The sequence below is a fragment of the Carcharodon carcharias genome, chromosome 1 (genome assembly GCF_017639515.1).
Source record: "Carcharodon carcharias isolate sCarCar2 chromosome 1, sCarCar2.pri, whole genome shotgun sequence".
Classification (NCBI taxonomy): Eukaryota; Metazoa; Chordata; class Chondrichthyes; order Lamniformes; family Lamnidae; genus Carcharodon; species Carcharodon carcharias.
In genome coordinates, this window is record NC_054467.1 from 2172136 (window position 1) to 2191629 (window position 19494).

The window sequence follows — 19494 nt, forward strand, 5'->3', positions numbered from 1 at the left end:
CCAATTGGGGGCATGGCGCCATTTTACATGGGCGGACCAACTAAGGTCCGCCCAGCGCAACATCCGCACAGAAGCACTATGCGCTCCCAGTGCGGGAGGGGGAGAGGGGGAATCCCTAAATCGAGAGTGTGTTCTTTCGCGCATGCACACAACAGAGCTCACTCATCTCTCTGAGGCTAAGTGCTGCCTCAGGGAGATCAGCTCTACTGTCAAAAATATTAAAAATAGAGAAAAAAATTAGCTGACTTGTCCCCTCATGTGACACTGTCACATAGTTGGGACATGTCTATAATTTTTACAAAAGCTTTAATAACATTTTTAAAACCCTACATGAAGCCTCATCCCCCGGCTGGATGAGGTTTCATGTTGTTTCTAATTCCCGCCGGGGCTCCCGGCCTGCCTGACAACTTTAAGGTTGGACAGGCAGGTCCTTTAATTAGCTAAATGACTTTGTCAATGGCCTCAATTGGCCATTGATAGTTCGGCGGGTGCGCAGCTGATTTTGCGGTGCCCCCACCTACCGGAAAATTTAAATGGGGCGCGGTGACGTCGGGGGTTCCGCCTGACATCACCGCGCGTCATTTAATGCGTCGACGAGCGGGCCCCATCCCCACTCGCCGACGGGAAAATCCTGCCCAATGTGTGTGTGTGTGTGTGGGGATTTAAGGAGGGGGTAGAATTTAGGTTATAACAGTTCATATTTGGTTTTTTTTGCCATTGGTTAAAGACAATTTGTTCAATAAACAGTTATTAACTTAAATTTAAAAACCTGGTGCTTGTATTCTGTTAACCTAAATTAAACAGTTAGGTAGAATTGGGGCAATCTGGCAGTTTGGTCAAACCGTTCACATTTGTCACGGCTCAGGGAGCAGTGGGGCTGATATCACAGCGCACTGTCCCCAGTGAGTCAATATCACAGCGCACTGTCTCCAGTGAGTCGATATCACAGCGCACTGTCCCCAGTGAGTCAATATCACAGCGCACTGTCTCCAGTGAGTCAATATTACAGCACACTGTCTCCAGTGAGTCAATATTACAGCGCACTGTCTCCAGTGAGTCGATATCACAGCGCACTGTCTCCAGTGAGTCAATATTACAGCGCACTGTCTCCAGTGAGTCGATATTACAGCGCACTGTCTCCAGTGAGTCGATAGTACAGTGCACTGTCCCCAGTGAGTCGATATTACAGCGCACTGTCTCCAGTGAGTCAATATTACAGCGCACTGTCTCCAGTGAGTCGATATTACAGCGCACTGTCCCCAGTGAGTCGATATCACAGCGCACTGTCCCCAGTGAGTCGATATCACAGCGCACTGTCTCCAGTGAGTCGATATTACAGCGCACTGTCCCCAGTGAGTCGATATTACAGTGCACTGTCCCCAGTGAGTCGATATCACAGCGCACTGTCTCCAGTGAGTCGATATTACAGCGCACTGTCCCCAGTGAGTCGATATTACAGTGCACTGTCCCCAGTGAGTCGATATTACAGCGCACTGTCCCCAGTGAGTCGATATTACAGCGCACTGTCCCTAGTGAGTCGATATCACAGCGCACTGTCCCCAGTGAGTCGATATTACAGCGCACTGTCCCCAGTGAGTCGATATTACAGCACACTGTCACCAGTGAGTCGATATCACAGCGCACTGTCCCCAGTGAGTCGATATTACAGTGCACTGTCCCCAGTGAGTCAATATTACAGCGCACTGTCCCCAGTGTGTCGATATCACAGCGCATGTCCCCAGTGAGTCGATATCACAGCGCACTGTCCCCAGTGAGTTGATATTACAACGCACTGTCCCCAGTAAGTCGATATTACAGCACACTGTCCCCAGTGAGTCATGAGAAGAGGTACAAATCCATCAGCCATACATATGTGAACACTGCTGGTGAGCTGGGAATAATCTTCCATTCTATGAAGCTTGTAAAGGTGATGATCTCTGCTGGGATGGCATATTCGGGAAACTGGCCCTTGTCTTGAGCCTGAGTGTCCCCAGTATTGTACCAGTTCACTGCTGGATTAGCAGTATTTACACCTGAGTGCAGTAGTTTGATTTAAATGTAATACGGCGCAGAAATGACATAGTGGCAGCACTTGGAGAGTGTAATTGAAACATGTTCACATGTCTGGGATAATTAATTCATCCACGCACTTGTAGAGTTTACTAAACTGCCTCCTGCATTCAGATCCAGAAATTATTTCAACAGAAATGAAATTATTAAGTTCTGTGTAAACAGGCGGTGACAGTGCTGGATGGCTGAGTCTTGGGATAACATTTCTCTGGATATGATGTGAAGTTTATTTTCCTCATATTTAAAAAATGGGTCTGATCTGATAATCTTCAAGAAAACATTTCATTCCATGTACGCTGCAGCATCTGCCTCTGCATAGCGGGTATCTTCAAGGCCTTTCTTTTTAAAGGTCTCTGGTGACTAAACAAAAATATTTGCCCCCTGAGTGTCTAGCGGTAACTATAGGCAGAATTTTCCTGGTCCCGCGGAGGCGAGTTAGCAAGTGGGGCCCGGGTCAAAGTCAGAAAATGGTGCATTAGGTCAGCTCCTCTACGTGAACAATCTTACAGGAGGTGCAGTCAATGTGGGAGAGGTTATCCACAGTGGCAATTAGCCAATTAGGCCCAGGAATGTGTGAATTCGGGGAACACTGATAGTACCCCTGGGATCATCCCAATGGTAGGCAGGACCCCAGCTCCTCCACCCCACCAGAGGAGGCTGGAGCCCATGGGTAACTGGAGACAGCATCCCAGCAGCAGCCCAGGGGCTCATCAACATGACCACTCCATCGCCTCAGCAAGGAGCTGCTGGGCTGTGATGACCACAGTTGCAGCCACTGGCCATCTTTTACAGGGGCTCCGCTTCCACAGTGATGGCCTGAAAGCTTTGACCACACTGATATTTAATCTTTCTCAATGCTGCAGAAAGTGTCTCCATTTTGAGGCACCTACACGCTCTCCTAACTGTCTCTGTAGCGCTCACCCCTCCTGGTCAGACTGTTGGACAGATATCACTGCAGTTCCTCCTACTGGGCCTCCCACTTTACTGATCCACCTGCCACCCTTAGTTGGACAGGGCTTCCTGAAGCAGCTTCTTAATTGGCTGCTTCCAGGAAGATCCTGACTGACTTCCCACCATGGCCACTCCCCAGCTCCCCACCCAGAATTGAGGCTGATATCAGATCATGATTCAACTGAGAAAATTCAGCCCTCTGCATCTGACCCAGAGTGTCTATTACTAGACCCTGTCTGAACCCAGGTAATCAGTTGGTTGTAACAACTTGGCTTTGGTTAAAGTCTAAAGCAAATATACCTCACAAAATTAGTTCATCCATAGCTGATTGTGAAACAGAAGGTTGAATAAATGAAAACATTCCCTCATATTAATTATATATTGCACAGCAAATCACAATGCTACAATTCAGCATTAATAATGTACGTCATCAGCCAAATATATTCATCATTCATTGAAAATAGAGAAATTATAGGCATAGGTTACAAGGTTTGTTCATTTATGCGGTGTTAGTGTTAACTGACCAATAGCAGAACTTTATGGGACAATGGTGGGAGTTTTCTTAGTTCAACACAATAAGCAACAATATTTTGCACAAATTCTCTCTCCTTTCCAAAACCTCAGTGAGCATTCTGGCCTTGAATCATGTGGTCGCTGGTGCCTACTGTCAGATGAGATGGTTACTGAGAAGCTATTGCTTATTTGTAGCATTACTTTGGATGTGCAACACAGAAACAGGCCATTCAGCCCATCTGCTCTCTGCCTGTGTTTATGCTCTGAGCTTTCTCTCACCCCATCTTCATCTCACCCTATCAGCATCTCCTTCTATTCCTTTTTCCCTCATGTTTAACTAGCTTATCCTTAAAAGTCTCTATACTATTCACCTGAATCACTCCCTGTGGGAGTGAGTTCCACGTTCTCACCGCTCTCTGGGTAAAGAAATTTCTCCTGAATTCCTGATTGGATTTATTAATGACTATCTGATATTTATGACCCCTAGTTTTGGACTCCTGCATATCTTCTCTACATCTACCCCATCAAACCCCTTCATAATTCTAAAATCCTCTATTATGTCATCCACAGAATGGTTACAGCACAGTAGGTGGCCATTTGACCTGTCATGTCTGTGCTAGCTCTCTGAAGAAACAATTCACCTGGCGCCATTACCCCACCTTCTGCCCATACCCCTACACAGATAATCCAATTCCCTCTTGAATTGACCCTACCTCAGGCAGTTTCATTCCAGATCCTAACCACTGAATGAAAAGCTTTTTCCTCACGTTGCCATTACTTCTTTTGCCAATTACCTTAAATTTGTGACCTCTGGTTCCCAATCCTTCCACCGATGAGAACAGTTTCTCCCTACCTACTCTGTCCGGACCCCTTGTGATTTTGAATACCCCTATCAAATCTCCTCCCGACCTTCTGTTTTCCAAGGAAAACAGTCCTAACTTCTTAAGTTCTGGGCAACCGAGCAACTATTATAGAAGTATTGCTGAAAAAAAGAGACATGCTGCCAAAGCTTTTGGCCTTACACTCATCAGGACAGATATAAGGATGCCGAATTTCAAAGGGAACAACAATTTATACTGCCTGAAACAAGGGTGCTGATTGGCTGCTCTCTCTTTTCTGGATAAAAGGTCCCCAGCTTGTTCAATCTTTCCTGATGGATTCATGAGGGTTTCACTCTTGAGATTGTGAAAAACACAATTTAAATGCAAGTCTTATTTATGTGACCTATTCAGTTTATTGTGGATAAAGCACCTAAACCACCAGTTTGGCAGAAAAAATCCAGAAGGATGCTAACGTTTTAAAACCATCAGCATCTGACCAACGGTAGAATATTGTAGCCACATTTGCTAGGCTATATGATAAAAACTTCCTCCTAATTTCCCCATTGTTAGACTGCCGGAATGAAAAGGATCATTTAAGAGCTCAGACTATCCTCTAAATCAGGCAGGTAAACTCATGGCTATGTCCTCTATAGGGTTATAAGCAGAACAGGAACATGAGTTGCAAATTGTATGTCAGGGTTATTTATTAATACAAAATGTGCACTGCAGCTTCCCATATCACAGCCCCAATGAACAGTAACAATGGAAAAACAGCAGATTCATTAGCATCTGAAAAGAGAAAAGGCAACTTACCCAATGAAGATAATTTGACTAATTGTAGGACTGATCATAACAAGGAGCAGAGGGGAGAACAGCAACACCTTACTTTTATAAAGCACCATTAAAGCGGTAAAATGTCCCAAGGGTTTCCACAGTAGTGTGTAAATAAGACACAATTTTGTGACTGAGCCATAGAAGGAGGTATTAGGACAGGTGACCAGAAATTTAGCCAAAGAGGTAGGTTTCAAGAAGTGCTTTAAAAGAAAAGAGAGAGGTTGAGGGAGGGGATTCCAGAGCTTTCAGACTAAGTAGCTGAATGTACAACTGCCAGTGGGTGGGACAAAGGAAATTGAGAATTGGAGGAGTGCAGGTGTTACATAGGAAAGATGGAACAGGTCATATGGCCCAACCAGCCCATGCCAGCATTTATGGGCAGAATTTTCCCGTTGGTGTGCGGGGACAGGCCCCACACATCTACACGTAAAATGACACGCGATGAAGTCGGGCGAGTGTCCTGAGGTCACTGCGCGCCATTGCGATGTTTCGCTGGCCAGGCGCGCGATGATGTCCAACGCACACCCGCCATTAATTAACGGGCCACTTAAGGCCCTTGAGGCACCAATCGATGCTGATTTTTTGGCACCTGTGCAATCTTCGGATTGGTGCACGGGCGCAAAGGGCAGGCGGGTAGGACACATTTTTATAAACCTCATCCACGGGCGGGATAAGAAGACTCAGTGGGGTTGTGAATGTGCACAGTCAAGTGTTTATTTATGAAAGTTTTTGAAACTTGCCTGGTGATCTGCAGTACATCAAAACACATACCAGCTGCTTTTTCTGGACTCTTAACCTTCAGGTCAGCATTCTGCAGTGAGGAATCTTTTCTGGGCCTGCAGGTTTCAGGAAGCCTCCCTTAGCTTGGGAATGGGAGCTGATCTGTCCACTGGAGGCAGTTCCGCTGAGGAGAAAGGGAGGCATAGAAGGGGGAGGAGGCCAGGAGTGCACATTCAGCCTCCAGGGGAGCCACCTTTGGGAAGACAGGCGCAGGCACAAGGGGCACAGGGCCAAGTAGGAGTCCAAGGCGGAAGGGGCCACAGAAGATGCCACTATCCTGCTGCCAGGGTATACAGGCAGCGATGCTACCTCAATATGGCTGAGGTGCAGTGCCGAAGGAGGCCCCATCTCTCAAGGAAGACAGTCAACTATATCTGTCAGATGATAGGGCCTAAGATCTCCCCTAACTGTGTGGGTGGACACCCCATGCCAGTGGCTCTGAAGGTCACAGCTGCCCTCCACTTCTATGCCTCTGGCTCCTTCCAGGGCTCGGTGGGTGATCTTTGCAGTGTCTCCCAATCAGCTGTCCACACTTGTGTCAAGCAGCTTACAGATGCTCTGTTCAGGTGTGCACTGACCTTCATCCACTACCGCTGGGACCAGGCAAGCCAGACACAGCGAGCCAGAGGCTTCGTGGCCATTGCTGGCTTCCTCCGTGTCCAGGGTGCAATAGACATGTGGCCATCAAGGCGCCAGCAGGTGAGCCCGGTGCCTTCCTCAACAGGAAGGGCTTCCACTCCATGAACGTGCAGATAGTATGTGACCACAGGATGCTGATTCTACAAGTCTGTGCAAGGTACCCAGGCAGCTCCCATGACACCTACATCCTCAGACACTCCCAGCTGCTGGGGCTCTTCAGTGCTCCAGCCCGGCTGGATGGATGGCTGCTGGGTGACAAGGGCTATCCCCTCAGAAGGTGGCTCATGACACCTCTCCACCATCCAAGAACAGAAGCTGAGCAGCGGTACAATAGGAGCCACGGCTCCACAAGGGCTGTGGTGGAGAGAGACATCGGTCTTCGCAAGATGCACTTCCGATGTCTGGACCGCTCAGGGGGCGCACTCCAGTACCCCCCAGATCTTGTCTTGGTGATAGTGGTTGCATGCTGCACTCTCCACAATCTTGCTCTGGAAAGGGGGACATTGTGGATGATGAAGATGTTGATGCAGTGGCTGTGTCTGCACACGATGAGTTCAGCAGTGAGTCCGAGGATAAGCACACACAGGGAAATGCTGAGGAGGTTGACGCTGACCCGGGGATACTCCAGGGAGGCAGGGACACCCGGGAGGTTTTAATCCAACAAACCCTCAGCTAGCACACCACAGATGGACCTCCAGGACAAGCCTGGGCTGTAGGCTCGATACTCAACATCTAAGTGCAAAATCTGCCAGGTTACGAACAGTCACTAAGAGCCTTGTTAATAAAGCTGAATGTCCAACAAAGCACTCATTACAGTTTTGGAAACCATACACATGCAGAAGAAAAGAGGCACCCTCAGCCATGGTGACGTACCTGAATTTATTATGTCAAGCAACCAACTTATTCCAAAAAAAAGAGAATAGTGTTACAAAACAAAGCAAATCATATGGACCTCAACTCGGGCCAACACAAAAGCACCAGTGATAAACCCGAGGTGTCTTACGTTTTCATTTCCAGGTGCCACATCTTGGTGCTGTCGCCTTGCTCGGAGTGGCATCTGAGACAGCTGCTGACTCTGCTGTCCTGTTGGCCTCGATGACCTTGGCGGCCATCCTCTGGCCTGTGGAGCCTGTGCTGGCCCCGCCTGGGAGGGAGCTGCCAGTTCCACAGCTGGCATCTCACCAGTCATCACAGCCTCACTGGATGCTATGGTCACTGGCAGAGGGTCGGAGGAGCTGCTGCCCTCATCCGGAGCGCCCTGAGAGGAGCCTCGGACCTCCCTGCTCACCTCCCTGCGGACGGGCACTGAGCTGTGAAAGTTAATGCCCAGACCATCTCCCACACTGGCACTGACCAGCTGAGGTCAATTTCGATGTAAGGGCTTGCTGGTCAGAGCGCATACCCAGGAAGTCCTAACAGGTCTCCTGGAGGAGCCTCTCCACGAGTGTCACCACTCTCTCCATGGAGGACGCATGGTGCTCGGACATGTGGCTCATTGCTTCAGCGATTGTCTGCGTAGACTCCTCCAACACGGACACCGAGTCTCGTGTTTCTCCCCCAGATGCTCCCGCACACCCGGCCGCATTTCCTGCATTTGCTGCGTCGCGGACGACTCCAGAGGCTCATCATCAGGCACCGACTAAGCATGTGCCTGGTCCCCTGCAGTCCTCTGACTGCTGGCTCCATGGGCACTCTCTGTCTCTGCCAGCACCTCCAGCGACTGTGAAGTGTCCTCACTGCTGTGCCTGGGACACTAGCCAATGTTCGAATTCCCACCGAGGTGCTAGTATCTGCGCTGGTGCCTGCCTGGCAGAGATGGTGTGACGCTGGTGAGACTTCAGGCCCCTCAGGTGTGAGAGGCGGCTTCTGCTGCTCCTCCTCCCGGCCCTGCTCCAATGATGCTGAAAGGAAGAACAAGGACAGTGGATCAGTTAATGTGGAGACAATGTCAAAGTGCATCTCTGTTCCCCTGGATTATTATGCACTTATCCTTCCATAACCAATGGTCAAACCACGTTGCAAAATTAAATCAATAAACAGTCAGCAGTGCTATGGCTGTTGGGAGAACGCTGATCTCAGTGTTGGGCATAAATACCTGGCCGTGGCACCCCAGCCTCACCGACACCAGTGGACCTTAGCGCATAGCGCCTCTCCAGATCCAGGGCCCCCTGCTTGAAGCAGTTAAGCATGGTGATCTGCGCCTGGTTGCTGCCAGTCCTCACATGCTCTGCCGAGTTATGGGCATTCTTCTCCTGAAAATGAGAGACGAGCATTGATGAGAGCTTCTTGTACCTGTACTCTCTTCGCGGACGGCCCACCCCAACCAGAGTGGGACATTGCAGGGCTCCAGTGTCTCCTCACCCCACTGCTGCCGAACACTCACACAAAGATGCTCGGCCTGTCTCCCCTCTCCCCACCCTCCTTTGGACACATGCTGACTACATCACATTAGGCACCACACGGTATATCCTTCCATAGCAAGGAGGCACAAGCACGTGGAGTGCAGAGGGCAGCAGATCAATCGGTGCCAAAGCCACCTTGAAGCTCCCCTCCCAGCATCTCATCACCCTGACTTGGACATGTCCTGGAATTCCAGCACTGCGCCAAGGTGCAACTCCTTCAATTGCCCCCAAATCAGTCGTGTGGGACTCAGTGTAACACATGCTGCGGGGGCAAAACACATCTCTTCATCACCCTCTCAGGCTGACCTCAGCATGGACAGTATCTGCTTGCCAACCCTGCAAAGGACAAATGGCATCAATGATTCAATGCAGTCACCACACTCAGACTTGGGGGTTGCAGCAGGAGGGAGGGTAAGCCAACCTGCTGGGTTACATGCCCAATGCCAACATGTTACTCACCCTGCCTGAGCGCAACAAGTTGTTGAAGCACTTGCACCTGGATCCAGGTGCGCCACACCATGTCCTGGGAACTCACCAACTCCGCCACATCCTCCCAGGCACGTTTTGTCATGTTGGGGGGCCTCCTCCTCCCATCCTGGGGGACCAGCACCTACCATTGTGCTGCCACCTCCTCGAGGAGGGCAACAAGGCAGTCATCTGAGAAACGAGGGGCACACTGGCCCCCCCGCCCTACCCTCCGGCCTGGCCTGCTCACCAGAAGCCCTCTGGTGAGCCCTTCCACTTGCCATTGTGAGCAGCCTTGCGTAGGCTGCCAGAGCTTCAGATAAACAGACTGCTGGGTTGGCATTGGACCCAGCGGATAATGCATTCTCGCCGCCGCCTGCCCACTCCAGCTATCCTCAGGAGTCCTGCATTAAGCTGGGCAGGCCTTAATTGGCCCGCCTGCATAAAATGGCGGCGCAGACCCACGTAGGTGGCAATCAGGCCCATGCCTGCCTACGCACACTCACGTCCTGCCAAACAGAAACTTCAGCCCAATACTTCACTCCATCTTTCTTCAACTAAATCTATCATCATAACCCTCTACTCCCTTGTCCCTCATATCCTTGTCCAGCTTCCCCTTAAATGTATCTACACTATTCACTTCAACCACTCACTGTGGTAGCGAGTTCCACATTCTCACCACTCTCTGGTTAAAGAAGTTTCTTCTGAATTCCCCATTGGATTTCTTGGTGACTATTTTATATTAATGACCTCTAGTTCTGCTCTTCCCCACAAGAGGAAACATTTTCTCTGTATCCACTCGATCAAAACCTTTCAGAATTTTAAAGAACTCGGTTAGGTCACCGCACAACCCCCCCACAGCTTTCTTTTTTCAAGAGAAGAGAGACCCAGCCTGTCACCCCTTTCCTGAGATGTAAACCACCCATTTCTGGTATCATCCTTGTAAATCTTCTCTGCACCCTCTCCACTACCTCTGTATCCTTTTTATAATATGGCAACAGAACTGCACACAGTGCTCTCAGTGTGGTCCAACCAAGATCGCAGATTGTTGTAGGGCTGGAGGAGGGGACAGAGATAGGAAGGGGTAAAGCCAAGGAAGGATTTGAAAACAAGCTTGAGGGTTTTCAACTTGAGGTGTTAAGGGCAAGGAGCCAATGTAGGTCAGCGAGCACAGAGGTGTTAGGTGAATAGGACTTGGTACGAGTAGGTTTTAGTTTGGTTGGAGCAGTGAAGGAGATAATAGACAGGGAGGCTAGAGAGTGAATAAGGAGAATAGTAAGATCCTTCAACACTCGACCATTTCTGAATAGTTACCTACAATTACAGACACACATCGCATCTGTTAGTTATGTTGAAGGATTACAACCTAACTCATTAACCTTTTACAGATGCTGTGAACTACCAACAGTTTCCAGCTTTATTTTGTATTCCCAGAACCCTTCACCCTTCCGCAACCTCTTTAAGTTTTCTAGCAGACCAGGTAGTTAACTGGAACTTGGCTCCCCACCTGAAGAATGTCTAAGGATTGTGGATCATTGAAGTTTTCATCCAGCTATAAGAAGGCTTTGTTTATGATTGCCTGTCAGTATATATCCTGCCATTTCAGCAATGAGCAGGTTAACTTTGTATTTGACTTTTGTTGCATCACATCACTTAGATAAGACAGCATTAAAATAACTTACTGTGAATCTATCTAAGAGCTCCTGAATGTGTTGAAAACCATTCTTCTCAGCAAGATCTCTTGGGTTTTCTCTGCAAGTGTTCAGGACAGTAGAGGCCTGAAATGCCCCAGGACATTCCAGAAGTAGAGTGGTAAGTTTCTCTAGTCCATTCTTGGCTGCGAAATGGAGCAGTGTTGGAAACTCATGGTCACAATACAGATCTGGATATCAATAGAAAGTAGGCAAATGTCAGTTCAGGCTGAGAGTGGGTGGGAGGTAACAGAAGAGATCATTTTTCAAGTATGCAGGCTTGAATACTGATGAAGGAAAATAGTCTTAGATTCATTCAAAGAACATCTCCCCATTTTGATATAAAAGCAAAAAACTGCGGATGCTGGAAATCCAAAACAAAAACAGAAACAGAAATACCTGGAAAAACTCAGCAGATCTGGCAGCATCGGCGGAGGAGAGCACTGCTGAAGGGTCGTGGGGACTTGAAACGTCAACTGTGCTCTCCTCTGCCGATGCTGCCAGACCTGCTGAGTTTTTCCAGGTTTTTCTGTTTTTGTTTTTGTTCCCCATTTTGATAGATGCTTGTCTTATCTCATCCTACCTTGTATAGTTACATTTCCCAATAATCACAGCTGACACTACAACAAACCCACCTACATTGCATCCAGCTCCTCCATTTCTTATCCACTCATTGGCAATCCATAATTTACTCTCAAAATGGTAATAGAGCTTTTTGCTATTTCTTAATTCTGTCTAGATAGACCCTGTTTGAACCCCATTATTCATAAAGATGTTTGGTATCAAGGCTGTAATCATGTCTTTAGTTAATTTGACTGTTCCTGTTCTTTATTTCTCCTCTCCTGGAAAAGGTAGAGCAGAGAGTATTATATTCCTGATCTTGTCCTGGCTGAAACTGAGGTCTACTTCAAGACAAGAACGTAATTTTCCTATTCGAATTATTGGCTGTAGTTAATCAACCTTACTTACATCGAGCATACAAGACAGAGACAGCCATTCGGCCCAACTGGTCTATGCTGGTGTTTATGCTCCACAGGAACTTCCTCCCATCCTACTTCATCTCACCTTATCAATAAATTCCTCTATTCCCAGCTCCCTCCTTGTTTATCCAGCTTCCCCTTAAATGCACCTATACTATTTGCCTCAATTACTCATTATGGCAGTGTGTTCCATATTCTGACCACTATCTGGGTAAAGAGGTATCTCCTGAATTCCCTACTGGACTTACTAGTGACTAACTCATAGTTATGGTTCCTAGTCTTGGACTCTTCCATAAGTAGAAACATTTTCTCTGCATCTGGTAGCTTTAATCTACAGAAATATTTTCAGATGGAGTTAGGAGCTGAGTATGTTGATTGAATTATTTTAGTGTCATCAAATTTCAATCTAATAATGTTAAGTACCATCTGCCACTATTTTTCCAGTTGCTCCTGTATCTTGGATTTTAGTAATTACAAAAATTATTCATCCCATGAGCTAACTGAGAAGATTATTTTGTTTGATTAATGTGAGACCAAATTTTCAGAGAACAGAAAATCCATCAGTGAAAGTTGCTTCATAAATCTAAACTATAAACACAACACAGCATGTTACAGAGAAAGTGATGCGACAACATATTTAACAAGTGGCAAATGGGAGGAACTAGGTAACAAGACGTTGTCAGAGGTGCTCTTCTCTTAGAATCATAGATCATACAGCATAGAATGAGACCATCTGGCCCATCATACCTGTGCTGGCTCTTTGAAAGATCTATCCAACTAATCCCACTATCCTGCTCTTTCCCCATAGCTCTGAAATTTTCCCATTTTCAAATATTGATCCAATTCCCCTTTTAAAGTTACTATTAAATTTGCTTCCATTGCCCGTTTAGTCAGGGTTTTCCTGTCACATTGTAGCCATTTTCAACCCATTCAAAAACCATCCATTTAAACAGAATTAAAACAGGGCCAATAATGTGTTGTCTACCAGTTGGACAGGAACTTTGGACACAATTGTATGGAACCTTTTACACAACAGCCTCACGCACTAAGAAACAGCAGCAGTAAAGCCACCATTTTCCATCATTGTGCCCACGTTTTCCCATCCTGCAAGGGGAATAAGTAAACACAATATCAAACACAAAAATCAAATTTCAGGCCTTTCTCAGCACGTCTGTCTTATATTCTCATTTGTGTGCAGCTGTCTGAGAGAAAAATCTAATTCATAAAATTGATTGTCGGTGGCAAATTGAGCAGTGTTTGCTTCATATTCCATCAGCCTTGAAGGCTGATTTTACTGTGGCTAAATTTTATACATATTTAAAAGAATGATGCCAGGTAGAAAGTGTCATTTAAGGTATTTCATAGCTTAGCAACAATAATGAAAATGCTTCAATGCAACAACAAGAATTATTTAGCTTATTAATTGTGGACCACTTGAATAAGAGCACCGCACATGTTTTAATTAACCAAACTACACAAGCCTGTGATAGACTTGTTAAAAATACTACACAAACTCGCACTGTTATACTTAACGATACTCCACAAACCCACATTATTATAATTAACAATAATATACAAACCCACACTATGATAACTAACAATACTACACAAACCCACACTATTATAATTAACAATACTACACAAAGCCACACTATTATAACTAACAATACTACACAAACCCACACTATTATAATTAACAATACTATACAAACCCACACTATTACAATTAACAATACTACACAAACCCACACTATTACAATTAACAATACTACACAAAGCCACACTATTATAACTAACAATACTACACAAACCCACACTATTATAACTAACAATACTACAGAAACCCACACTATTACAATTAACAATACTACACAAACCCACACTAATATAATTAACAATACTATACAAACCCACACTATTATAATTAACAATATACAAACCCACACTATTATAATTAACAATACTACACAAAGCCACACTATTATAACTAACAATACTACACAAACCCACACTATTATAACTAACAATACTACACAAACCCACACTATTACAATTAACAATACTACACAAACCCACACTAATATAATTAACAATACTATACAAACCCACACTATTATAATTAACAATATACAAACCCACACTATTATAATTAACAATACTACACAAACCCACACTATTATAACTAACAATACTACACAAACCCGCACTGTTATAATTAACAATACTACACAAACCCGCACTATTACAATTAACAATACTACACAAACCCACACTATTATAACTAACAATACTACACAAACCCGCACTGTTATAATTAACAATACTACACAAACCCGCACTATTATAACTAACAATACTACACAAACCCACACTATTATAACTAACAATACTACACAAACCCACACTATTATAACTAACAATGCTACACAAACCTACACTATTATAAATGACCAAACTACACAAACCCACATTATTAGGATTAAGAATATTGCACAAACCCCACATTATTATAATTAACAATACTCCACAACATTTTACGATTTATATCAATGACTTAGAAGAGGGACGTGAAGACATTGTAGCTAAATTTGCAGATGACACAAAGATAGGTAGGAAATTATGTTGTGTAGAGGACATGAGGAGGTTGCAGATGGATATAGATAGGTTGAGTGAGTGGGCAAAGATCTGGCAAATGGAGTTTAATGTGGGAAAATGTGGAGTTGTTCACTTTGGCAGGAAGAACAAAAAAGCAGAGTATTACTTAAATGGAAAAGGATGGCAGAATTCTGAGGTGCAGAGGGATCTAGGTGTTCTTGTACATGAATCACAAAATGTTCGTATGCAGGTATAGCAAGTAATTAAGAAGGCTAATGGAATGCTATCCTTTATTACAAGAGGAATTGAATATAAAAGGAAGGATGTTATGCTGCAGTTATACAGGGCACTGGTGAGACCACATCTCGAATACTGTGCGGAGTTTTGGTCTGCTTATTTAAGGAAGGATATAAATGTGTGGGAGGCAGTTCAGACCAGGTTTACTAGATTGATGCCTGGAATGAGTAGGTTGTCTTATGAGAAACGGTTGGACAGAGTGGGCTTGTTTCTACTGGAGTTTAGAAGAGTGACTGGTGGTTTGGTTGAAGTATGCAGGATCCTGAATGGCATTGACAAGGTGGACATGGAAAGGATGTTTCCTCTTGCCGGTGAGTCCTGAACTAGGGGAACTGTTTTAAAATTAGTAGTCACCCTTTTAGGACAGAAATGAGGAGAGATTTTTTCTCTCAGAGGGTTGTGCGACTTTGGGACACTGCCTCCAAAGGCAGTGGAGGTGGGGTCACTGAATAATTTTAAGGTGGAGGTAGTAGATTCTTGTTAGGATAGGGTATCAAAGGTTATTGAGGGTCGATGGTAATGTGAAATTCGAAACACAAACAGATCAGCCATGATCGAGGGGTCAAATGGCCTACTCCTGTCCCTATTTCTTGTTATGTTCTTAACAATGTTACACAAACCCGCATTGTTATAATTAACAATAATATACAAACCCACACTATTATAAGTAACAATACTACACAAACCCACACTATTATAACTAACAATACTACACAAACCCACACTGATATAATTAACAATACTACACAAACCCACTTTATAACTAACAATACTACACAACCCCACACTATAATAATTAACAATACTACACAAACCCGCACTTTTATAACTAACAATACTACACAAACCCACGCTATTATAATTAACAAAACGACACAAACCCACACTATTATAATTAACAATACTATACAATCCCACATTGTTATATTTAACAATACTACGTAAGCCCAAACTATTATAACTAACAATACTACATAAGTCCACACTATTAGAATTAACAATACTACACAAACACACACTGTTGTAATTAACAATACTACACAAAGCCACACTATTATAACTAACAATACTACACAAACCTACATTGTTATAACTAACAATACTACACAAACCCGCACTGTTATAACTAACAATACTACACAAACCCACACTGATATAATTAACAATACTACACAAACCCACATTATAACTAACAGTACTACACAAACCCACACTATAATAACTAACAATACTACACAAACCCGCACTGTTATAATTAACAATAATACACAAACCCACACTATTATAATTAACAAAACGACACAAACCCACACTATTATAATTAACAATACTACACAAACCCACACTGTTATAACTAACAATACTACAAAAACCTACACTGTTACAACTAACAATATTACACAAACCCGCACTGTTATAATTAACAATACCACACAAACCCACACTGTTATAACTAACAATACTACACAAACCTACACTGTTATAACTAACAATACTACACAAACCCACGCTATTATAATTAACAAAACGACACAAACCCACACTATTATAATTAACAATACTACACAAACCCACACTGTTATAATTAACAATACTATACAAACCTGCACTGTTTTAATTAACAATACTACACAAACCCGCACTATTATAACTAACAATACTACACAAAGCCACGCTATTATAACTAACAATACTACACAAACCCGCACTGTTATAACTAACAATACCACACAAACCCACACTGTTATAATTAACAATCCTACACAAACCCACACTGTTTTAATTGACAATACTACACAAACCCATTCTATTATAACTAACAATACTACACAAACCCACACGTTATAATTAACAAAACGACACAAACCCACACAATTATAATTAACAATACTACACAAACCCACACTATTATAACTAACAATACTACACAAACCCGCATTGTTTTAATTAACAATACTACACAAACCCACACTATTATAACTAACAATACTACACAAACCTACACTGTTATAACTAACAATACTACACACACCCGCACTGTTATAATTAACAATACTACACAAACCCACACTTTTATAACTAACAATACTACACAAACCCGCACGTTATAATTAACAAAACGATACAAACCCACACAATTATAATTAACAATACTACACAAACCCACACTATTATAACTAACAATACTACACAAACCTGCACTGTTATAATTAACAATACTACACAAACCCGCACTGTTTTAATTAACAATACCACACAAACCCACACTATTATAATTAACAATACTGCACAAACCCACACTATTATAACTAACAATACTACACAAACCCGCACTGTTATAATTAACAAAACGACACAAACCCACACAATTATAATTAACAATACTACACAAACCCACACTATTATAACTAACAATACTACACAAACCCACATTGTTTTAATTAACAATACTACACAAACCCACACTATTATAACTAACAATACTACACAAACCCACACTATTATAACTAACAATACTACACAAACCCGCACTGTTATAATTAACAAAACGAAACAAACCCACACAATTATAATTAACAATACCACACAAACCCACACTATTATAATTAACAATACTGCACAAACCCACACTATTATAACTAACAATACTACACAAACCCGCACTGTTTTAATTAACAATACTACACAAACCCACACTATTATAACTAACAATACTACACAAACCTACACTGTTATAACTAACAATACTACACAAACCCACACTATTATAACTAACAATACTACACAAACCCACACTTATAACTAACAATACTACACAAACCCGCACTGTTATAATTAACAATCCTACACAAACCCACACTGTTTTAATTAACAATACTACACAAACCCATTCTATTATAACTAACAATACTACACAAACCCACACGTTATAATTAACAAAACGACACAAACCCACACTATTATAATTAACAATACTACACAAACCCACACTGTTATAACTAACAATACTACAAAAACCTACACTGTTACAACTAACAATATTACACAAACCCGCACTGTTATAATTAACAATACCACACAAACCCACACTGTTATAACTAACAATACTACACAAACCTACACTGTTATAACTAACAATACTACACAAACCCACGCTATTATAATTAACAAAACGACACAAACCCACACTATTATAATTAACAATACTACACAAACCCACACTGTTATAATTAACAATACTATACAAACCTGCACTGTTTTAATTAACAATACTACACAAACCCGCACTATTATAACTAACAATACTACACAAAGCCACGCTATTATAACTAACAATACTACACAAAGCCACGCTATTATAACTAACAATACTACACAAACCCGCACTGTTATAACTAACAATACCACACAAACCCACACTGTTATAATTAACAATCCTACACAAACCCACACTGTTTTAATTGACAATACTACACAAACCCATTCTATTATAACTAACAATACTACACAAACCCACACGTTATAATTAACAAAACGACACAAACCCACACAATTATAATTAACAATACTACACAAACCCACACTATTATAACTAACAATACTACACAAACCCGCATTGTTTTAATTAACAATACTACACAAACCCACACTATTATAACTAACAATACTACACAAACCTACACTGTTATAACTAACAATACTACACACACCCGCACTGTTATAATTAACAATACTACACAAACCCACACTTTTATAACTAACAATACTACACAAACCCGCACGTTATAATTAACAAAACGATACAAACCCACACAATTATAATTAACAATACTACACAAACCCACACTATTATAACTAACAATACTACACAAACCTGCACTGTTATAATTAACAATACTACACAAACCCGCACTGTTTTAATTAACAATACCACACAAACCCACACTATTATAATTAACAATACTGCACAAACCCACACTATTATAACTAACAATACTACACAAACCCGCACTGTTATAATTAATAAAACGACACAAACCCACACAATTATAATTAACAATACTACACAAACCCACACTATTATAACTAACAATACTACACAAACCCACATTGTTTTAATTAACAATACTACACAAACCCACACTATTATAACTAACAATACTACACAAACCTACACTGTTATAACTAACAATACTACACAAACCCTCACTGTTATAATTAACAATACTACACAAACCCACACTGTTTTAATTAACAATACTACACAAACCCACACTATTATATCTAACAATACTACACAAACCCGCACTGTTATAATTAACAAAATGACACAAACCCACACTATTATAATTAACAATACTATACAATCCCACATTGTTATAATTAACAATACTACACAAACCCACACTGTTATAACTAACAATATTACATTAGCCCACACTGTTATAATTAACAA

General features: G+C 42.8%; 1 protein-coding gene across 6 annotated transcripts in view; it reads right to left on the bottom strand.

The window, feature by feature from the left end:
• Nucleotides 1-19494, bottom strand: part of LOC121284387 (B-cell scaffold protein with ankyrin repeats-like) — a 252263-nt gene that overhangs the window by 130785 nt on the left and 101984 nt on the right. For all 6 annotated transcript variants that reach the window (XM_041199838.1, XM_041199859.1, XM_041199831.1 and 3 more), the window contains one exon: nucleotides 11158-11357. In XM_041199838.1, coding sequence (XP_041055772.1) covers nucleotides 11158-11357 — 200 coding nt within the window. The remainder of the gene's footprint in view (nucleotides 1-11157; nucleotides 11358-19494) is intronic.